Genomic DNA, 24787 nt, shown 5'->3' with positions numbered 1-24787 from the left:
ATAAATTTTTGCGTGCACACTCATGCTTACATACATGCCGATGCATATTTGTGCCAATTGTTTATAAAAACTTGGATGGTAATTTTAGTTGTCTGATTTGCGAAAATTATTTCATTTGGCTGGGTCAGCGGAAGCACTACAAGAGGGGGAGGGGAGTGAGAGTAAGATTTCTAGGGAACTATTTCCAGATAGCGATGTATTTGTATGTAATATTATATCTATAAGTAATTCGTAGTAGATATTCGCTCTCAATACATATTAGGGAAAATTTTCGAAAATTATGAGGAAATGTTTGGTTTAATTTTGATTTTGATTTTTGATCGAGTCCAATGAAATAGACAATTTAAGAGTCGATTCTTAATTTAAAACTAAAAACTAGAAGTGTTTCTGTATTTCCTCAATTTGAAGTTGAGCAAAAAACCTAAAAATAAAAACAGAAAGATTTTCAAAGTTATTTGTATCTGTAGCACAATAAAATTAATTTGATCAAATTTTAATATAATTTCATTTAATTTCAACGCCTATGGTTGAATTTAGGATACCAATTATAGTTACTGTATATTTATTTCAGAATTTACCATTTGGGGGCGCGTAGGTTCGAAGCTTAGTGAAGGAAACCTCAAGATTATAGATATTATAATGTATTATAAAATTATTTTTGCCATGAAAAAGCTCTTAGTAAAAAATCATTTGCCGTTCGGAGTCGGCTTGAAACTGTAGGTCCCTCCATTTGTAAAACAACATCAAGACACACAACACAAACAGGAAGAGAAGCTTGGCCAAACACCTAAAATAAGTGTACGCGCCAACTATTTGTTTATTTATTTTTTATTTGTAGGTATAATGATTTCACCAGCTGGTGCGAATGATGAATTCAAAGGAATCAATCAAATAACTGCATATGTGTGGATTTTTGAAAAACATGACTCCAATACTTTCTGTCAAGCACTAAATTTTTTCCATAACGCTCCAGCTAATTTTCCTTGGTGAATGGTTGAAAAGATTCGGAGGTTCTGGGCCGATATCAAGAGGCATTCGCGTATTCTCAGGCTGTTTCCTTGCATTCCGGTTACCAATGACTCCTACAACTCGGTGGATTTACACCTTGACAAACCTCAAATTTCCACTTAGAAAGGACCTGGAAAATGGTTTAGTATTTTATGAAAATGAAGTCAGTATATATACCGACGGTTCTAATCTCGACCATTAAATGGAAGTTGGTCTCTATTCGGATACCATCAGTATATTTTTCCGCTCACCTGTTCATTGCAACGTATTCCAAGCTGAAGTTTTGGCGACTAAAGGCCTTTTAGCGCTAAACAAAGACGCAACACAGTCAGAAATATCTACATATATTCCAATAGTCATACAGCTCTGAAATCGCCTCAATCATGGAAGCACTCTTCGAAAACAGTAGTAGAGTTTTGTGAACAATAAAAAATAACTGCACAGTTCTTCTCTATAACTCTACTCAGGGTGCTTATTCAATTATATGTATCTAAATAGTCGTATATTTATATGTATAGTGCAACTCCCATAGCCCAGCCCTATTTTAATCAAAATTTAAAATCTTGTAATTATCAAAATTTCATATCCACTTATGTAAAAAACGAATTTACTTTTGTGTAATTTTTAGTAGCACAAGTTGAAAAGGCAAATTTACCTACCAGTAAAAAGGTACAGATATTTAGTTTAATCTTGCGCTGGGCATCATTTTGGGCTTATTTTGACTGGCCATGACAAAAGCAGCAGATTGAGTAGCATTTGTGGATTTGTAAAAATATTTCAAACAGCAGTTTAACACCAATTACAATTACAATTATCTGCGAGGCGCGCTACAAATCGTAGAAATTCACCTGCTCAGTGATCTTTTCATCTCTGTGCGTTACAAAGGCAGTCCACTTAACAAATTAAGCTTTCATCAACTCGTTAAAGCCGAGAAGAAAATTATCAGCATTCATTTATGGTGAATTTCGTTCTTTTTTTTACTTTGTTTTTCAGTGAAACAAATGCGAGTTGGGCATAACAATAACAAAATCTCGCAAACAAATCACCATCGGTGCATGGGTCAACATAATAATCTAAAAGCGCATCTGTACGCCAAACCAAAGCAACGAAAATGGTCAGTCTTGTATGTGAGTAGCTAAGCAGCTAAGCAGTTAAGCTGTTGAGCTGTTGATCGGTTGCGCGGCCAAGGGACCCAGCAGCAACAGACAGTTGCGCGCAAAGCGAAAAAACCCATAAATCAAAATAAAGCGATCGTTGACGAACCACAGCGCCACTGCTTCGTTTCTCTATTACTCGTACGTCACTTCTCGGCTGCGTGCTTGACTTCTTTAGCGACGCACGCACTGCCAGCGGCATCGTCACTTTTCACACAAGGCAACGCAACGCAACGCAACACAATACAACACGACACAACAACACACAACAACACAAAAAACAAATAATCAACTAGAGTTGGAAACGCAACAACATTCAAATGCCACTACTGTTGGCAATTCCCGGTCCAGAGCGTACGCTGCCTCTAATGGCAGTGGCGACAAGTGCCGCCATAATGCCCGAAGTTGAGGTGGCAACATCGCCAGCACAAATCGACTCGATGATGGCTGAAACAACACCCAGTGCTCTCAATCATACCTTACCAATCAAACAGCAATCAAATACAGACATTTCAGCAAACGCACCGACAGTAACAGCTAAAGCAATAACAGCAACAACAGCAGCAACAGCAATAGCTAGCGCAATGCTTACGGCAATGGGTCCAGCGAGTGCGATGATAAGAACAGCAGCAACTACAGGTGTTAATAGCCAAATTACAGTTAAGAGCTGTGGCGTTTCCTCGCCACATCATCACTCAACAGATGGCGTTGTTAGCAGCAATTATGTAGTAAATGAAATTGCCACCGGCAGCAGCAAGGCCAGCGAAGCCGTCATATCCAGTGCCTTGATTGCGCTTGGCGGCTGTTATGACGGCGTGTCCGACACTCTATCAAATCAACACCGACACCGGCATTTGAATGGCGATAGCCACCAAGGCGGCAACGGCAGCACCAACAGCAGCAGCAACGGCGACAAAGTTAATTGTTGCGCTTCGGGCCGATTCTCTCCTCCGCCCACCAACAGTGATAAGCGAATTGCCACTCCGGCTACCGTTTTGAATGGTTATTCTTCGCCCACTCGCCACCAAGAGAATGAATCATCAATTAGCGCTGATAGAGTGACGACAGCGCCGTTGCAATATTATCCGCAAATTCACGTCAAACAGGAATTCCTTCAAACAGACGACTATCGAGATGAAGCAGAGGCTGCGGCTGCGGCTGTGGCCAAAGGAGAAGAGGAGGCAAATGATAACGACGAGAACGCAACACAGGCAGCTCCACTCAGACAAGGTATGGTAATATGTTTAGTTGGATGGCATGTTTTTAAGTGTGTGTGTGTCTGTGTATTTTACTGTGGAGATGCACTTTATATCGTCGCTAAACGTTAGAAACAAAACATGGCACCGAAACTTTAATCAAAAGATTTCATATCTCCTATTTTTTCAAAGTAAACAAAACTGATAGAATGAAGATAATCAATAATAAGAACAATTTAAAAAAAATTTCGAAACCCACAATTATTTAATGACACTAGTCACTTAGCAGAATTAATTTTAAGTAAAATGATGCTCGAATTCCCTTTTTTTAATTTTTTTACAATAAAATTTTGTTTAGGACAGATTTTTTCTCTATTTTTGTTTTCATTAATAGCTGAGACTATATTCAGTAATCGCTAAAAGTTTCATAGTAGGAATTTAAACAACTTTTCGAGTTATATTAATGAAAAAATAAGAAAAACTCTGAGAGAGATGTTTTTTGGAAAATCACAAAAAAAAATCTGTGCCCAATTAATTACAGCAAAAAAAAATTTTTTTCAAAGATATATTTCACCCAAATAATGAATAACAATGTTAGAAAGAACCGAAACTCTTACTTTCACCTTAAAAAAAAACCTAAAAGAAATTGTTCAACATTAAATAAATAAATTTAAAAATGTTAAAAAGCCAAAAATAATTTACTCTTAAAAATACTAAAATAAATTTTTTTACATAGAATGAATTAAAAAAAACATCAAAAATATATTTGACGCAAAAAGATTATAAAAGTGTTAAAAAGAACCGAAAATATTTTACTTCAAAAAAGTCTAAAACAAAAATTTTTACGTACAATAAACTAAACAAACTTTCAGAAGTATATTTGAGCCAAAACATTTATAAAAATATTAAAAAGAACCGATAATATTTCATTTTCAAAAAACCTAAAACAAAATTTTCAACATTGAATAAATTTGCAAAAACACTTTTTTCAAAATTAATTTCACCAAAAAAAAAGTATAAAAACGTTAAAAAGGACCAAAAATATTTCGGTTTAAAAAAAATTATATTTACATTTTTTTTAATTTGTTCTGTTACTTCTTATTATTCTCAAGCCTACAAATAAACCAATTTTCAGAAAAATGTACGACAATATTCAAAACACATGGATGAGCTTATATAGAATCGCTCTTATGTACGATAATATGAGAAATTTAAAAAGATTTAGAACAAAATATTGTTTTTAAGAATAATGATCAGTGGTCATTGGAGGATGGTTCCATGAGTAAAAGTCCACGCAAGTGGGGAAAGTTACTGATCGCCATTCACTTGGGAGTGGCCAGGACGATTCTTCTGCATATGGTTCAAGCAGCTCACAACGTCCGGGATTAGCCCACGTATCCTCTGGGTAGCTTCCGAACACCCGTTCGGGAGTGAGCTAACGTGAGAAGGCGAAGCATTCCAGGATAGCTGGTTGTGCGCTGGGCTTACGACCCGCCACTTAAAAATCCCCCCAATGAAAAGAACTGCAAAGCCTCGGATGAGAACTGCCTTTATTGATGACGAGCCCTGCAAACGAAATAAGGAATATGATTTGAGGGCATGCACCCGGAATGTCCGATCCCTTAATGGGGAAGGTGCCTCTTCCCGGCTGGTTGATGTTCTCGTGAGAGTAAAGGTTGACATCACTGCCATCCAAGAGATGCGATGGACGGGGCAAGGTAAGAAAACCATAGGACCTTGCGACGTCTACTACAGCTGCCATGTAAAGGAGCGCAAATTCGGCGTCGGATTTGTTGTGGGAGAGAGACTTCATCGCCAAGTATTATCGCTCACTCCGGTGAACGAGCGTCTTGCAATAATCCGCATCAAAGCGCGGTTTTTTAACATCTCGCTAATTTGCGCCCACGCCCCGACGGAAGAGAAGGACGATACGACCAAAGACTCCTTCTATGAGCGCTTGGAACTTCCTATGAGCGCTGCCCCCGCCACGACATAAAAATCGTGCTAGGCGACCTCAACGCCAGGGTGGGCAAGGAGGGAATTTTTGGTCCCACAGTCGAAAAATTCAGCCTGCACAACGAAACATCCGGTAACGGACAGAGGCTGATCGACTTCGCCGGGGCCCGAAACATGGTAGTCTCCACCACCAGATTCCAGCATAAAAAGATACGCCAAGCTACCTGGCTGTCTCCTGATCGAAAAACGCGAAACCAGATCGATCATGTTGTGATAGATGGAAGACACGCTTCTAGTTTATTAGATGTACGTATGATCCGAGGACCCAACATCGACTCGGATCATTACCTTATTGCAGCCAAACTGCGCGCCCGCCTCTGTGCAGCAAAAAACGTACATCTACCTACGCAAAGAATGTTCAACATCGAAATGCTGCAACAGACAGCCAGAAGATTCGCCACTTGACTCTCACTCCTGCTCTCAGAGAGCACTGCCCAACAAACCGGCATGCACGAGCAATGGAGCAACATTTCTCGTTCCCTACGTACCGCCGCCGAAGAAGAAATCGGATACCGGCGAGCCCGAAAAAAGAGTTGGTACGACGAGGAATGTCATGCTGCCGCTGAAAGAAAGGATGCCGCCTATAGAGCCACGCTGCGATCGGGCGCGACGCGAGCCATGTGGGATCACTACAGAGAGCTAAAAAAGGAAGAGAGACGTATTATCGGAAAGAAGAAACGAGAGGCCGAAATACGTGAGTGCGAAGAGCTTGAGATGCTGGCCAACAGGAACAACGCCCGAAAATTCTGTCAGAAAGTTCGGCGGCTTACAGAAGGTTTCAAGACAGGGGTATTTTCCTGTAAGAACAAAGACGGCGAACTGGTGACTGACGTACAGAGCAATCTTAAATTATGGAGGGAACACTTCTCGAACCTGTTAAACGGTGACAGCTGCGCATGTCATAGAGAATGTGAAGATCCCGATACCCCAATCGTTGACGACGGAATTGTCGTTCTGTTACCCGACCATGACGAGGTGAGAATAGCAATATCGCGGCTAAAGAACAACAAAGCCGCAGGCGCCGACGGAGCTGGTAAGGTGCATGCATCAGCTTCTATGCAAAATATGGTCGGATGAAAGCATGCCTGCCGATTGGAATTTAAGTGTGCTCTGCCCAATCCATAAGAAGGGCGATCCTGCAATCTGTGTCAAAATAATTATCGCCTATAAGGTTCTAGCGAGCGTATTGTGTGAAAGGCTGAAGCCCACCGTCAACCAACTGATTGGACCTTATCAGTGTGGCTTTAGACCTGGAAAGTCTACCATCGACCAAATATTTAAAATACGCCAAATATTGGAAAATACCCATGAAAGGAGAATCGACCACACCATCTTTTCGTCGATTTCAAAGCTGCATTCGACAGTACGGACAGCAGCGCCATCAGAATTGGGAAGGACCTCTCCGAGCCGTTTTATACCAAATGAGGTTTCAGACAGGGTGACTCGCTGTCGTGTGACTTCTTTAACCTGATGTTGGAGAGCATCGTACGAGCCGCAGAACTTAATCGCTCAGGCACAATATTTTATAAGAGCGTACAATTGTTGGTGTATGCCGATGATGTCGATATCATCGGCCTTAACAACCGCGCTGTTAGTTCTGCCTTCTCCAAACTGGATAAAGAGGCAAAGCGAATGGGTTTGGTGGTGAAAGAGGACAAAAGGAAGTACCTCCTGTCTTCAAACAAACAGTCGGCGCACTCGCGTATCGGCACCCACGTCACTTACTTTACTTACTTAGGTGGCCATAACAACCCGTTACCGAGTTACGGCCGACCTCACTAGCTCTCTCCAGGCGCCTCTGCTCCGCGCGCGCCTTCTCCAATTCTGTATACCAAGCGAGCATAGGGTTTCCTCCACTTGGTCTTTCCACCGGAGCAATGGTCTTCCTCTTCGTCGGCTCCCTTGGACTTCGCCCTCAAACACCTTCCTTGCTGGAGCTTCTTCATCCATACGCACGACATGCCCTAGCCAACGCAGGCGTTGGATGGCGATGCGTTGAACTACGTCAATTTCGGCGTAGAGCTCATACAGCTCGTGGTTCATTCTTGAACGGTAGTCTTCGCCAACGCGCACAGGACCGAAGATCTTACGAAGAACTTTTCTCTCGAACACCCCAAGAGCGGCTGCATCGCTTTGTGACACTACCCATGCCTCTGCGCCATAAAGCAACACGTGTATGATGAGCGTCTTCTAAAGTGTTAGTTTGGTCATGCGAGAGAGGGCTCGACTACTCAATTGCTTACTTAGCCCATAGTAACACCTATTAGCAAGAGTGATTCTCCGTTTGATCTCCAGGCTGATATCGTTGTTGCTGTTAACGGCAGTGCCAAGATAAACAAACTCTGGCACAACTTCGAAAGTATAGTTGTCCGCAATGACGTGCGTTCCTACACGCCGTGTGTTCCGCGTTGTAGACAACATATACTTCGTTTTACCCTCGTTCACTGCCAGACCCACTCGTGATGATTCCTTCTCGATAGCAGAAAACGCAGCCGTGACATCTCGCTTACAGCGGCCGATAATGTCAATGTCATCAGCGTACGCAAGGAGCTGGACACATTTGTAAAAAATAGTGCCATTACGATGCACATCTGCTTTTCGGAGCACCGCTTCCATCACGAAGTTGAAGAGGTTGCATGACAGTGGATCGCCTTGTCTGAAACCTCGAAATACTGAATGGCTCGGAGAGGTTATTTCCTACCTTGACGGAGCTGGTTGTGTTGCTCAACGTCATTCTGCAAAGCCGTATGAGCTTCGCTGGTATACCGAACTCAGACATGGTGGCGTACAGGCAATCCCTTATCGGGCTATCGAACGCAGCTTTATAGTCGACAAAGAGATGATGGGTGTCGACTTGCTTTTCATGGGTCTTTTCCAGGATTTGGCGTAATGTGAAAATCTGGTCGATGGTGGACTTACCATTTCTGAAGCCGCACTGATAAGGCCCGATCAGTGTGTTGGCAAACGGCTTAAGTCTTCCACATAGGACGCTAGACAGGACCTTGTAGGCGATGGTTAGAAGACTGATGCCCCGGTAGTTGGTGCAGATCGTCGGGTCACCCTTCTTCAGTACAGGACAAAGGACACTGAGATTCCAATCGTCGGGCATGCTTTCTGCTAGCCATATTTTGCAGATGAGCTGATGCATGCTCCCTATCAGCACATCGCCGCCAGTCTTGAACAATTCAGCGGGCAAGCCGTCAGCGCCAGCCGCTTTGTTATTCTTGAGCCGCTGAATGGCAACTCTGACTTCGGCATGACTAGGTGGTGGAACGTCCAAATTATCGTCGATTGGCGGTATCGGGTCATCTTCTACTGGGTCGGAATTGTGTGCGTCATCGCCAGCAAGTAAATTGCAGAAGTGTTCCCTCCATATGCTCAGTGTGGACTGTGTATCCATAACCAGATTTCCGTTTTTATCTTTGCAGGCTGATGCTCCGGTCTTGAAACCTTGTGTCAGACGCTTGACTTGTTGGTAGAATTTTCGAGCATCATTCCTGCCCCAGTACTCCTCTAGCAGCTCACGCTCACGCTTCTCCTGTTCTCGTTTCTTGCGTCTGAAGAGGCGCCTCTCTTCCGATCTCTTTTCCCTGTAGTTATCTCGCACGGCCCGCGTTGCAGCTGACTGCAGAGTTCTTTTGTAAGCTGCATTCTTCGCTGCAGTAGCTTCGCGACACTCTTCGTCGTACCATTGGTTTTGTTTAGGTGGGCGTTGAAACCCAATGGTTTTTTCAGCGGCAGCTCGCATAGAGCGGGATATATGTGCCCAAAGTCCGCCTGCGTCTGCAGGTAGAGAATCGTGGAGGAGCAACTCCGAGAGGTGAGCGGAATAAGTTTCGGCGGTCCGTTGTGATAGCAGCTTAGCGACGTCTAGCTTTCGTTGCGTAGTGGGGCGCACGTTCTTCGCATTGCATAACCGCATGCGTATCTTGGCTGCGACAAGATAGTGGTCAGAGTCGATGTTCACTCCACGGAACGTTCGCACATCCTGCACACATGAAGCATGCCTTCCGTCGATCACAACATGATCAATTTGGTTGCACGTTCTTTGATCAGGGGACAGCCAGGTGGCCTTATGGATGTTGAGGTGTTGGAATCTGGTGCTACTAACTACCATGTTTCGCGCCGCAGCGAAGTCGATCAACCTTAGACCATTGTTCGATGAGGTCTCGTGGAGGCTGAACTGACCGACGGTGGGATTGAAGACAGATTCTCGCCCAACCTTTGCGTTGAAGTCCCCGAGTACGATCTTCACGTCGTGGGCTGGGAGCGGTCATATACTTGCTCGAGTCTCGCATAGAAATTGTCTTTGATGGCATCGTCCTTTTCCTCCGTTGGGGCGTGCGCGCAAATCAGGCTTATGTTGAAGAACCGTGCCTTGATACGGATTGTGGCTAGCCTATCGCTCACAGGTGTGAACCTAGAGACGTGGAACCGAAGCCTCCCGCTTACAACAAATCCGCATCCTAATTCGCGCCGCTCCGCATGGCAGCTGTAGTAGATATCGCAGCCTGCTTGCTTAGAGCAGCCTTGTCCTGTCCATCTTATCTCCTGGATGGCGGTGATATCAGCCTTAATTTTTTCGAGGGCTTCCGCCAACTGGATAGAGGCACCTTCCCTATTTGGGGTTCGGACATTCCAGGTGCATATCCGTAAATCGTAGTCCGGTTTTCGTTTGCGATGGTCGTCAACGTTGAGGGGTTCATTATCCGAGGCTATTGCGGTCTTCACTGGTTGTGTTTTGTTTTCCGTGGCGGGTCCCAAACCCACCGCACAACCCAAATTTAATGTCTTGGGGGGGCATTCGTCTCACACATTCGTTCACTGCCCGGCGGGTGCTCAGCAGCTATCCAGGATGGCCAAGAAAAGACAGGATCAAATCCAGGGGGCTGTGTGTCGACTTGGATAAAGCAAGTGACAAGGATAGGTCCCTGGAGTTTGCCATGTTAAACCCAGTCAAGGCCGTTGCCTTGTATTGCTAAATCCCATACATCCCACGTCACTGTAGACAGTTATAATTTCGAGGTTGTAAAAGACTTCGTTTATTTAGGAACCAGCATTAACACCGATAACAATGTCAGCCTTGAAATCCAACGTGGAATCTCTCTTGCCAACAAGTGCTACTTTGGACTAAGTAGGCAACTGAGCAGTAAAGTCCTCTCTCGACGAACAAAACTCTCTACAAGACTCTCATCATGCCCGTCCTAACGTATGGCGCAGAAGCGTGGACGATGACAACATCCGATGAAGCGACGCTTGGAGTGTTCGAGAGAAAGATTCTGCGTAAGATTTTTGGACCTTTGCCCGTTGGCAACGGCGAATATCGCAGACGATGGAACGATGAGCTGTATGAGCCTTACGACGACATAGACATAGCGCAGCGAATAAAGATCCAGCGGCTCCGTTGACTGGGTCATGTCGTCCGAATGGATACAAACGCTCCGGCTTTGAAAGTATTCGATGCGGTACCAGCTGGTGGTAGCAGAGGAAGAGGGTGGCCGCCTCTGCGTTGGAGAGATCAGGTGGAAAAGGTCTTGGCTGCACTTGGTGTGTCCAATTGGCACCGGTTAGCACGAGAAAGAAACGACTGGCGCGCTTTGTTAAACTCGGCCAAAATCGCGTAAGCAGTTATCGCGCCAATTAAGAAGAAGAAGATCAGTGGTTACAAGTGTCCTATTGAAAGGAACATTTCCAAATATAAGAACTCAGCATTAATCCTGCTTATATCGCTCCATTAATGCATTTGGAGCAAAAAGTCAATCCTTAATACATTAACTACTCTTTTTTTTTCTTTTAATATCTACTTTGCAGACTAACCTGCAGGAGTTGTGGAGATGAAGAAGTCGGTACAACACCTCCTCTGTGAATGCCCTGCACAGAAGCCGTGCCAAATGCTGGTATCAAAATGGGCTGTAGGGCCACCGAGTGTCTAGCCTATTTAATATCTACTCGTACATGAGTTCGAGTTCAATAATTCACCTTATTCCAAATTCTGGTTATGGAAATTCTGTTGAAGAAAATTACAAAGGCAAATTAACAGCAGTGTTTGAGGCAAGTCAGGTTGCATTGCCCGCCACTAAATTCTAGATTGATGGAAAAACCCAATAGCACAGTGCACAATTAAATGTAAATGACCCGACATATATGCGTCGCTGTTGCTGTGTTACCATAATATTATAATTTGCAAATGCCATTATGCTAAATCATCTGCACTAATGTGAATCCGTAATTTACTATACATTTTCATATCGAAAAATCATATGGAAAAATAAAATAGAAGTTGTAGTACTCATAAGCCCTTACCGTAGAATAAATAAAAAAAATTTAAAAAAAATAAAAAAATCTAATATTAAAAATAAGAGGGATTCCTTCCTCTCCCTGTGCTCCCAGCTGGTACCGCATCGAATACTATCAAAGCCGGAGCGTTTATATCCCTTTGGACGGCATAACCCAGCCTACGACACTCGCCGTCGCCAACGTGCAAAGATCTGAAAATTTTCCGTACAATCTTTCTCTCAAACACTCCAAGCGTCGCTTCATCGGATGTTGTCATCGTCTACGCTTCTGCGCCATACGTTAGGACGGGCATGATGAGAGCCTTACAAAGTGTTATTTAGTAAATAATAATCGCTACCCATATAATTCAGAGTTCCTTAAGTTTAAGTAAAAATCACTTGCACTCACTCATATGTATTTAAGTCAAAAGTGAATAATATCCCAGCTATTGATGCCATACCAACAAATGTCTATGAATTTATCCAATCAATACTTATTTGCAACACCTCTAAAAGCCGTGACAATAATAACACCAATAAACATATGCTCGAAGGATAAGTGTGTGGTAGTGGTAGTACAACGGCAATGAAGATCAAGGCAATAAAAAATTCATCATAACAAAGGAACGTTCAAATTTCAATAATCGATGGAAAACAAGATGTTTCCTCAATCGCCAATCGTTCTACACACATTTCGTATGATTCTGTGCGTATGTGTGTATGTGTGTAAGTTCGACAAAAAAGCCATTTATATGAACCACTAAAGACTTGTGAGCCAACACTCGTGTCATTTTTTAGGAAATTGTTCTTCACGTACGTACTTATCCAGAAATCCCTGCGCTTCTCAGACACATTTGCACGCTCCATCCGCTTCGGCTTGTTTTTTACCCTGCCAATATGTACGTACAAGCACAAGTTAACATATGCACCCCTTTAATTTGTGGGCTCGAACAGCCTTTTCAGGCAACACGAAGTGTTTGACAACCCTTTCAATCTTCATAAATGTTGCCAATGTTGTTGCGACATTAACTCCTTCTGCCCCTTCTGTTTATCTAATACGCGCACACACAAGCAAACACCCATGCCCTACTAGATGAACTGAGGCGATTTTATTGGTCTCCATCAACAACAAAATTAAGCTTTTGTTGACACTACCCGCACTCGGTGAATGCTCCTGGCACGGTCCGGCATTTCCTTTGGTTGCCTCGGCGCAGTGTTTATCAAAATGCTGGTATCATCTGTGTCGGCATTAGATTTGGGAAATCTCTGACTTGGGGCTGCAAAGAAACAGGTCGTTTATTTGCCACCAAGTTTGTTGCACAGCTAACGACAAGTGAAATTGAAATCTTTTAAACGCATAAAAAATTGAAAATCTCATAAGCACTGCTCCTTGGGCAAATGGCGCAAGAGCTGGCCACTTTTTTATTTCATGAACACGTAAGGAAGTAAAAGGGTTAAGTTGTTTATGAGAGTGTGGAGAACGACCCGTTTATCTACATACATACTCATATGCTTTTATACACACATACACATATACATATATATTTCTGCCGGAATAAGCGGCGCGTGGTCGGATTGTGCAATCTGTTGCTATGAAAAGTTGTTAACAGTTTGTAAATACCTCGTTTTTCACTTTAACACTTACTTTGGCAATTTACGATTTCGCACACAAATGTACCAAATCTATGTAAAGATGTATGTGTGTGGGTGTAGATACTTGGGAGGTCAATGTGCGTAAACCCATTTAGCTATGTGACAATTTAGCAGAAAAAACAGGTATCGGGTGTAGATATCAGTTGAAAACAGAAGTTGCATGCAGCTGGTCCCACTTCTTAAGTCTTTCCTTTAAAATTGTTGGCTAAATGCCCATTTAAATAGCAAAAGCGTAAAGAAATCTAAATTTTTAAAATCAATAAAAAATCCATGGAACACTAAACCTGTCATTTCAAACGCTCATAGAAGTCGGCAAGTTAGCCAGCTTTTATGTAAAAAAATGTTAATTTTACTTCCTGGTAGGTTCGTTCCTTGGGACTGTGGTGGAATTTAATGTACGAAAAAGTGTTCAGAGTTAATCTTAGCAAGATTCTCCTAGCTAAGAGGAATAACAAGTTTATGTTAGACCGCGAACTGACAGCCAGCAAGCAAATTTGGAGAATTCTATATGACAAAAATATGCCGATGAAACTAAAATAGAAAATTTGTAAAACTGTTGTCCGACCTGCAATGTCGTATACTCCGTTAAGCAAGATGCAGCGTTGGTCATTTGGCGTAACAAAACTGGACAAATAAAGCAATAAACACATTAGAGGTAGCTGGCCTGTAGCTGCTTTTATTGAAAAATTGAGGAAAAATCGCTTGCGCTATTAAGATCAGATTATCATGGAACAAAGAAATTGGTAACTCAGCCGCTTCCAACAAAGAGCGAGCACCGCCGGGCTCGAACAGACTTTTCAGGCAACACGAAGTGTTTGACAACCCTTTCAATCTTCATAAATGTTGCCAATGTTGTTGCGACATTAACTCCTTCTGCCCCTTCTGTTTATCTAATACGCGCACACACAAGCAAACACCCATGCCCTACTAGATGAACTGAGGCGATTTTATTGGTCTCCATCAACAACAAAATTAAGCTTTTGTTGACACTACCCGCACTCGGTGAATGCTCCTGGCACGGTCCGGCATTTCCTTTGGTTGCCTCGGCGCAGTGTTTATCAAAATGCTGGTATCATCTGTGTCGGCATTATATTTGGGAAATCTCTGACTTGGGGCATTAAAAATGATATGCGGCGAAACGATATCAACGAAGGGACAACCCAACACTTTGTACCTTAGAGATCGCTTACGAAAAGGGCTGACCCCAACTGGCGAGACAGAAGAAGAAATAGTCAAATATTACTAATGCGATCTTGAGTCAAGTGTACATATTCACATGTTTACTGGGTTGCTTTAGACGTTACGTGGAGTTTAATGAACTTTAGTGAAATATATTAAAGAAATACAAAAACGACCTATCTCGATAGCAGCAAGGGATTAAAGTTTCCTGCAAAAATTGTGCACTAATTTTATTGGTATATGTCTCTGAAGACTGAAAAATTGTTTGCTTAACCCACTGTAAAAAAATTTAAATAAATAATTTATTGAAATTTCTTTTGGGTATTGACTACTACGTATGAGTACTAACGTTTCAAACTATGTAGATTGATTGAGACCCTAAACAACAACTCTTATAATGTTGAGTGCCAAATGAAAGTCAATCACTCCACTTATGACCTCGAAAACGAAAGAGAGTGGAGGGATAGTCTTTTTAAGATTGCAACAATTTTAAATCGACCAAAAAATGTGTCGCTTTCACTAGGAAAGTTTAAATGGGAAACTTGTATTTTTGTTTAAACACAATAGTATTGTAGTATTTTATAAGCCAAATACGAGAATTGTTTTAAAAATCCGTGCAAAAATAAAAACCACTTATTGTTTAGCTTAAACCTTTTTTTTATTCTTCGACATAGCTTCCGTTTAGGCTTATACATTTCGTCCAACGCCATTCTAGTTTGTTTTGTTTGTTGATCCCTTCCGAATAATAGGATTTGACCAGTAGTGCCATCTCCCTCCCTCTCTTTGCATGGACCTTTCAAATCACCCTCAGATCTGCATTTTAATACAGATATTTTTCGAAAGATAAAAAATTCACCATGGAGCATTCTATAACAGATGTTGATAACGAGCGGAATATTATTGGTATCAAAATGAATTCAGAGCTGAAAGTTGCTGCTTGTACGCAGTCGCTACATTTGTGTTCGTTTAAGCCGTCAGTCACTACTGGTAATATTACTGATTATGCGTCGAAAAATGCTTACATAAATGAATTATTATGCTACAGATTAATAAAAATAATGCAGATCCCAAATCTTTTAACGAGGTAAATTTCAAGCTTGGTATTCCGGATTCGTCATCTGATCTGTAGCAAGTTGGTGTGATAACGCCCCACTTTTGTTTTTTTTTCGAAAGAGGAAAACCAATAAAAAGCCCAATAGCTAATGTAGTCAGCCAAACTCGCAAAAAGTACTTAAGGACATATTTTCAAAATCCTTCTGGTCTCATCCTCTGTAAAGCGCTTCACTTCGCAATTGGACTGCGATGTCTTCGTAGTAAAGGAATCTTGGGTAAATAAAGGCTTTTTTGATTTGGAGTTTTTTGACTCCAAGTTTTTTTGCGGAGCTTAGTTGGGTGGATCTGCTATATTCCATCATCAGTGTTCTTTAACGGAAAATCTGCGTGTTCTACGCATGACTTAGCTAACTCATTTAATGTTTTTTTAAATCGAACTAAGTTTCTGATGACGATGTTTACCACAATAACTTTATATATATATATGTATAATTGGTGCGTACTCCCTTTTTGGGTATTTGGCCGAGCTCCTTCTCCTATTTGTAGTGTGCCTCTCGATGTTGTTCCACAATTGGAGGGACCAACAGTTTCAAGCCGATTTCGAACGGCAGATATTTTTATGAGGAACTTTTCCATGGCAGAAATACACTCGGAGGTTTGCCATTGCGTGCCGAAAGACGACCGCTATTAGGAAAAAATGTTTTCTTCATTTTGGTCTTTCACTGAGACTCGAACCTACGTTCTCACTCAGAAATCCGAATGGTAGTCACGCTACGGCTACGGCGGCCGATAAGGATAACTCCTTTATTCAAAAGCGACAGTTTAAACAAATTTCAGCATCTATCGCACTTGATTTTTCTTTGCCTAGAACATTACGGACATTCTGAAAACGAAGTATAATTGTTAATTAGTCTGTAAGAAATTATTGTTTCATAGATTAAATATGCAAAAAACAATTCCAATAACTTCTCTATTTTTTACAAACTTATGCTATTTTTTGTGTGCCTTACTTTGAGTTCGGCAGTATACGAGTATTTTTCGAAAAGGGTTCTACTTGTATCTGAATGCCGCAATGACCTTTTGGCCTAAAATTTCTTTGCGGTTCTTTGTTTTTTTTTTTGTTTCTATTCTCCAAAACTACATACAAAGGTAGTAATCGTTTTATGTAATTAATACGCATATATGTATGTTTATATATATACGAAAGTGCTGTGCGGCACTGATCAGTTCATATGTAAATTAATGATCTACCAGTGAAGCGGAAATGTTTTGGTCGCATGCAATCCACTGTTGTTTTGGTGTTTCAACGCTGCTGATGCGGCAATAGGAAATTTTTAAAAGTTATAATCATGAAATTTAATGTAAAACAATCAGATTGGTGAGGAAATGCAGAAACGAGAAAGAAAAAATCAAAATACGAACAAACACACATACACACATGACAAAGCTTTGCCTAGTAAATGAACAGAAAAACGCAAGCAAGCTGATATAAAAGCTGACCACAAAATGAGTAGCACGCCACCGGAAATTAAAGTAATTTCAAAGCCAAATGCTGATATCTTTGCATGAAAGAAAACTTTTCAAGAAATGCGTGCCGCGCTGAGACAAAAGAGATGTGCATGTGTATGTGTGCACATATTTAGTTGTGTGTATTTGTAATTCAATAAAATCGTAGCACTAATTTGCAAATAACTATTCTATTTATGGCCAAAATACTCTGGAGTATGTGTGTGTGTGTAACTGTGACTATTCACACAGGCTGAAGAGAATTTTCATTTTCAAACAAGATTTATTCATCAAATTACAAAGAGCACCTCAGGGAAAGATCTTCCAATATCAGTCTACTTGACTCCAGACTCATCTGCCGATTCCATACAGCAAAGCCAATGAATACAAATGAAATAAATGAATTTTTAGTTGAAATCCAAATAATGCTATCCGAAAACGCGCGAACTCCTATTAATTTGAAGAGAAAAAATCCATTCGGTAAACTTTCACAACCCGATTTTTGTCTCGCTGCAGCAATGTCCCATTCACAAAACTCAATTATGCTTATGTACTTATGGAAGTACAGGTGCGGAATGCACAAAACTAATGTAAACACACTCAAATGTATTATATGTATGCGTATATGAGTATATGTGTGTGCGCGTAAACCGTTCGTATCAATATTATTTACCGCAGCCGAAGGAAGATAAAAGAAAAGCAATTATTATAATTGCAGGCGATATGCAGGCAACTAATTGAAGCAGCATCTTCTGGTAGCCGAAGTGCAATCAAAACACAATAAGAAAATCTCAATAAGCGCACTCACATATGTGTGCATGTATGTATGTAGGTATGTAGGTAGGCAAGTGGAGCAGAAATATCTGTGAATGCAGCGCATTGTTCCGCTTAATTATCTTCAAAAATTAAAGAAATGCAACGACCAACGACCACAACAACGTCAGCAACGCTACAGCGACGCAACGGCGGAACGGCGCAGGCGCAGCCACTGCCGCTCCGTCTTTAGCGGATAATGTAAGAAAACATACACCATCACAACCAGCACAAATGGGGGCTCGCAGGCTGAGGCTGTCGGCACAAGTGCATTGCCAAAGGAATGTATTTCTGTATATATGTATGTATGTATGTATGCATGTATGTAGTTGAGTCCGTCAGTATCCATCCTCCTGTCACTGTCAATACGAACTCATTTGTCTTCGAATCTGCTGCTGCTGTTGCTGCTGTCGCCATTGTCTGCTTAATGGATTCACCGACAAGACAGTGCAAGTTGCGGCGCAGCGTGAGGCTTTGCTGCAAAATTTGAATGCCTCACTTCGCTATTCTATTCAGTGAATTATGTGCATTTGTTTGTAGCCATTATACATACAGCCACTCACACAAGTGTACCCAAGTATTTGTATATCTTTTGTGCGCGAATACAAATCTTCCGCTCTGCTCATTTAGAATGCATTTACAGTTGCAACGAAACGTCAATCAAAATCTGCTGCCACTGCACCTGAGCCTTCTTCAATTCATTTATCTTCTTACCGTTTCTCCATTTCCTATATTTTCTCATCATTTTGATTTGTTCACTAAAACTTTTGTGTAAAAAATTTGAATGTTTTTTTTAGAAATTAGATCCTAATTTTCCGCCGTCTTCGATTAAGGTACCCTTTGAGATTTTCATTATACTTTATTTACATACCTACAAACATATTTACATATATACATACAAAAGCAATTATCAGTTTTATGCTTAGGCAAATATATTTTTATTTTGTATAGAAATATTAAGTAATTGATGCTCGGATATACGAGTATACTTGTGCATGTACCTACCTGTGTAACTAAATTTTATTTTGATTAATGCGGCGTGAATTGAAATGTTACACGGAGCCTTCACAAGATATTTTTCCTTTTGCACCAGCAGCTATTTTACGCAGAACCTGCTTATTTCAAATGTCAAAGTGAGAATCTTATCACGGTTTTTGTTTCGTGTAGCGAGAGTGGTGAATGTGCACGGATGATAGATTTACACCATTGTGGATGGTGAGAGGTGTTTATGAGCACTAAAATTTACTTTTAGGTGCTCAACATCAAGGCGAGTAACGCAAATTGGTTAAGAAGTTGGTCAACGCCTAACGACGGATGCACCCGCAATTATATATATAACTTATTTGTTTCTTATTCAATTTTAATAATTTTTTGAGAAAAATATCGTTTGTTCTTCTACAAAAACCATATAAATCCAAGTTTCAAACTTTGTGCAAATTCAAAAAAAACAAAACTCAATGAATTTTTCTTAACTTTTCGCACTCGTTTACACCGCAAATAAGGATGACAAGCTAGACAACCACCTACCTAGTACACACTTCGCCTGAAGTAGAAACAGGTTGACCTAAAATGCCAATAAAAACTGAAAGCGGCGATTTGTTGTCCATTAATAGTACATTAAAAATCCGCATGAATTAAAATCCTAGCTGATCCTTTTTTCTAGATAAGTGGATTTTAGCATTTTCGAAAATTACTAGTACTAGTATGTTTTAATAGTACTACTAGTATGTATATACTAGTATGTTTTAATAGACGAATTCCGGGCGGGAAACGGCAAACACATCAATTTTTCGATACCTGTATAGAAAAGTCAAGATTACAAATTGGCCATTGCTTCGAGAAGTATCACACCTTGGAGCATTACAAAATGTAATAATTGATACTATTTATTACTTGTTTATATATTATAAAATTTATATATATTACATTATCAATTACAAAAACAGTGACTTTTCTTTTCATGCGCATATCATTTACGTATATAAGTATGCTTAATATTTATGAAAAAAATACAGATTGAGTTCGCATTGTTTCATTCTGGGCTGACAGCCACATGGACACGGCGAAAGAAAAAAAATCAGCTGATTTACCGATACCACCTTTAATGAATTCGGCTTGGTCATATTCTATATAATTTTGATATAACGAAGTATACATTTGAAGTAGCCCAAAAATCGATTTGAATTTGGACATTTTTTTTTTTGTTTTGTTTTTTTGTTAGGTGATCCCTTCCGGGAAAAAATTATCAAAAATCAACGAGAGTTTTGAGCTACTTAATAACTGGATAACTACTGGATAACTTTATTGAGCCGAGCAGAGTAACAGCGAGCAGAGAAGTGGCGATTAGAAGACACCTGTTACTATTTTTTGTTGCTATCACTCCGATTGCAGTCGCATAGTGCCGAAGAAAAAGATTTCCATGTTTGCGCTTTCGCCTTCATCTTGGATCGTGTTAGATACTCATTGACTCCCAGAAATTTGAATTAAAAATGCTTCATCAGCTTCGCCGTGCGTTCTTGCAAATTCTTCTATAATAATTCCAAAATACTTTTTTATCAGCGCACTTATTGGCATTTTGAGGCACTAAATTTGGAAAAGAATTGGAAATAGGTGGCACCATTCATCTTTAAGTTTCTCAATTAAACTTAAATATTCCGCATTTTAAAACAGCCTGCACAAATAAATATTAAACCGATGGTGTCTTAATACGTCAATATTTTTATGAGTACCACACTTTAATTGCTTTTTGGTGTTCAAGCCCACATTCCCCCAACCTGACCACAAAATCATCCTATCCTCCTATGGGAAGCGCTTGTGATCCATGCTAATATTAGAAGTACTCTCGCAAGGTTTTTTCTTACACTGCTGTGGGCTTCATATGTATATATGTATTGTGGAATTATGAATATATACAGACCTATTACAGACAGGATATTGTAATTGATCCCCGACATTTGGCAACCTTAGCGCTCATTACGCAATCACATATTTATATAGGCATGTAAATTCTCACAAATGCATTTGTAAATGCTGAAAGGATGAACCGGAAAAGCGTAATTTCTCGAGCGCATGCATCTTATACTTACGGAGGGATCTCAAATCAACCATCATTAATCACTTGTGTACATATTTAGTCGTTCATTTGTGTATAGAAATAGGAAAATAACCGAAATCAATTGGAGTTACTATAAAACAAACAAAAAAAAAAAACAAAAAACATGCACTCACACGAAATACTCAGCGATCGACAAATGATCGATAGAACTGACCACATGACGTATTTTCACACCTCTTCAACGCGAAATTTTAATTACATGCAACATATGAGGCACTCATTCTCATTCAAAGGGGCAGCTATTCAAAGGCGATTACATACGGATGTGTGTGTGTATTGTGTCAATATTAGTGTCGAACCGAAAGCAAAACTTGAGCCGAAAACGAAACTTGAGATGGTTACTTATTTTGTTTCAGCTATAACTGAAATGGCAGATTTTGGTGAAATATTTTCTTTTTCAGTGGATGTAATTACATATTTAAAAGCTCATTGCCAATTACATCATCATTTCGCGCTTTGGTGTGAGCTTTGACCTGCTCCACAAAATCTCTCCATTTGACCCGATCCTTGGCTGATGCCTTCCAGTTGTTGACCTTGAGTTTCCTCATGTCGTCTTCTAGTTCGTCAATCCATCTTGATCTTGGTCTACCTCTTGCTTTAGCTTCAATTATTTTTCGTTGAGCTCACGCAAGTTGTGTCAACAGTCATAAATGAGTGGAATTTAGGAAAGGTGGAGGATTGTTATGGGATTAGTGAGAGCATGCCAAACATACCACTGGTGTGACTGCGCTTTGATGATGTTTCTGACACATTTTGATTTCACCGTCCTTCCAAAAAAAAAAAAGAAACAAAAGCTCTATCTTTAATTTATTGAGGAAGTGTACTTGGATAAGCTTCTGTGAGAGTAGATGGCACACACGGTCGTGATGTCGAAGTGCAAACCTCAATATAATTCATTCATTCAACTGTACTATAAGCTAAATGAGCTCTCCAAGGGGAACAGCAACTAGAGCAATCCTTTGCCTGAGCTGACCGACTGGCCCCGTGGCCGGAACCAAATCCAAATATTCGGTCGAACACTGTTCCAAATATCATTTTGATCAGCAGAAACAAAAAATATTCTTACATAGGTGAACGTAAGCGTATAAGAATGCGTAGATTCGGTTGGGTTGCGCTGGGCCTGCCCATGGCTGTGTTCGAATGCAAACGCGGAGTTGTACAAAAGTTCCCATGGCCAGGACTCAGCGCTTGTGTATGCACTTGTATGCGTATGCTTATGGGCATGCTTGCTTCCGAAAATATGAGCGGCTATGCACCAAGTGCATACAGACATACACACTTACACCCATATATTAGATAGATATACATATGAATTGGTTTGTGCGTATATGGCCATGTTTTGCTTTATGGGCATGCAGTGGATGTGCTGGCCTGCTGCCTGTTGCAAAGGCCCTGCCGCTGCGAAGCATTGTTTCTGGCGTTTCTTCCTCTAATATGTTAAACATCTTCCACAAGCCCAAAAACAAAATGCTAAATTAGATTTTTAATTAAAATAATTTCGTATGCAATTTAGATAATCGCGGGCAGGAGTGCGCGCACACTTAAGCACATACACACACAGACGCCCATATGTACGCAAACAACAAATGTATCTGTGTCCAAATCGCATGCAACGCGGCGTGTTTTCGCTTGCCTGACTCAGTAGTTACAGCACTGCTGCGTGTGATCGGTGGCTATTCCTCACTCTGCTGCTAGTGTTTGCTGTTTTTGTTGTTGTTTTCGCCGTGCAGTCCTCTAAAATGCTTTCGCTTAGTGCTCTTTGTCGTGGTAGGTGATTCTACAATGCCAACACATACATACACATACACATACAAACATACGTATGCACGTATGCTTTACGTTTTTCAGCGAGCGGGCGTAACGTCAGGGCGTTTACTAAAACAACAGCAATAGCAGAAGCAGCAGCTACAAAAACAAAACACCACGAATTGTGCAACAATTTTTTACTCAATTGCCACTAACCACGTAAATATTGCTTCCATACTCCGGATAGATACACTCCATTAACCTGGGCCACGAGATGGATACGCAGGCGGTCGATCGAACAAGCCAAGAATGGCAGCAAGGTCAGGAGAGACTCATTCGTGTAGGCACCAGCGAAGGAAATATTTAAATTGATCATCTCCACTTAATAAAATAAGAAAACTTACTGAACGCTAAGCGTCGATGATTTGGCAGCAGCAGCAGCAGGAGCAAGAGCAGCAGCAGTTATGCATTATAGGGTCTTTTTAATTTTCCTTTTTGAATCGTTACTTCTATTTTGTTTTTGGGTGACTGCCTTTTTGCAAATATCCGCGTCAGTTCTGAACGATTTTCATAATTCACCATTTCATGCCGCAATATTGTGGCAGATGCTGCAGCCATTACTTCGGGACGATACATAGTTACTTGTGCACTCTTCCATTATTGTCCAAGTGCTGGCCGGCCAGCTGCTGCTTGCTCAGCTCCTGCGTCTGCGCCTGCGACATGACTGAAGCTGCGGCCGCGACCGCGACCGCGCTAACGCCCATTTGATCACCGACGATCGGAAAGATCATACAGCTGGTATTGGAGGTTGGCGGTGATTCCCATGGAAGCCATTGACCAACTCAGAGGTTGTGCATGTAATTAAGGTAACATGTTTCAGCTGAGCGAAAAGCTCTCCTTCACTCGACGGGCAGCCACGACATCAGCATTAGCTGCTGGAAATTTCGGTTTACGCTAAAGTCTGGGTGGATGGTATAAATGCAAAATTCGTTCTAATTCATTTACGTATTCTTAATTTAGAGAAAATCTCTACGCTAAGAGGGTGCGACTGCTCGTAATTAGTTTTTGAAATGAATCAAACAAAATTCAGATGAAGTTGAAAGATAATTTTCTAGCGAGTGACCGACATGTAAATGGCCAAACGCACCGCTTCGTTCCTCGAGAGAAAGTGATTAAAAAGTCAAAAAGGCACAAAAGTCACAAAAGACACAAAGGAGTGTTGAAGTCACATCGACTGCCTAAGTAGACCCTTTTGTATTGTACATTTTCGTGCAGGTAGTGCACAACACACTAATCGAGCTATTAAGAATTTTGGCGCCGAAACACATGGGAAGGCCGTAAAATCCGTTAGTTCGGCAGATAAATGCCACTCAGCGTTGCAACCGGATTGCTAGTCTATAAATTACCATTCGCATAAGAGTTCTTTTCCAACGAATATGACAGGTAAAAATACTCGTAAGTGCTTACACACACATACAAATATATAGTAGCTGTGCTCAGTGTGCCAATCTGAAGACTCTTTACTCGACAGACTAGATTCTTAGCCAATCCTACTTCTATTGTTGTTGTTGCTAAAGATTGCGTAGAGGTACTACTTACCCGCTGCTGGAGTGACAATTAATAATGCCAAACCTTTACATTGTTTTCATTTGTTTCCACTCAGTACCTCATGTGATGCCCTCTCACCTGTTTATATTACAATATTAACTTTGACTTTACGTCCATTCTTTCATTATCGCCGAGAACCCCCATTGTCAGATCGAAATCCGTTAAGGTTACAGTTGCTCTGATACATATCTGGGCAATCGGCAATAAAGAACGACATCCATAAGTATATTACATAGTTATTTGTAATGTGCAGTGTTTTGGTTAGAAGCATTTGTCGTTTATATACATACATATGTAAGTATGTTAGCACTTTAAGCACACAAATTTATAAGTTCATTTCCATATTTTAAACATTCACAAATATTTTCGAAATATGTATAGACTCCGCCTCTGGGAAGTGGGTCACTTCCCGCTTAAAAGTATGGAATTCAAAAATATTAGTTTGGTAAAAAGAAATCCATTTTG

General features: G+C 40.8%; 1 protein-coding gene across 1 annotated transcript in view; it reads left to right on the top strand.

Moving 5' to 3' along the window:
• Nucleotides 1–2482: 2482 nt before the first annotated feature.
• The window catches only part of LOC129248981 (uncharacterized), a 99525-nt gene continuing 77220 nt past the window's right edge, over nt 2483–24787 (top strand). Inside the window, exon 1 of the mRNA XM_054888583.1 lies at nt 2483–3392. Within this exon, the coding sequence (XP_054744558.1) occupies nt 2483–3392 (910 nt within the window). The remainder of the gene's footprint in view (nt 3393–24787) is intronic.

This window comes from Anastrepha obliqua, chromosome 5, assembly GCF_027943255.1.
Source record: "Anastrepha obliqua isolate idAnaObli1 chromosome 5, idAnaObli1_1.0, whole genome shotgun sequence".
NCBI lineage: Eukaryota > Metazoa > Arthropoda > Insecta > Diptera > Tephritidae > Anastrepha > Anastrepha obliqua.
Note: the sequence above shows the minus strand (reverse complement) of the source record. Positions and strands in the feature narration are given on the sequence as shown.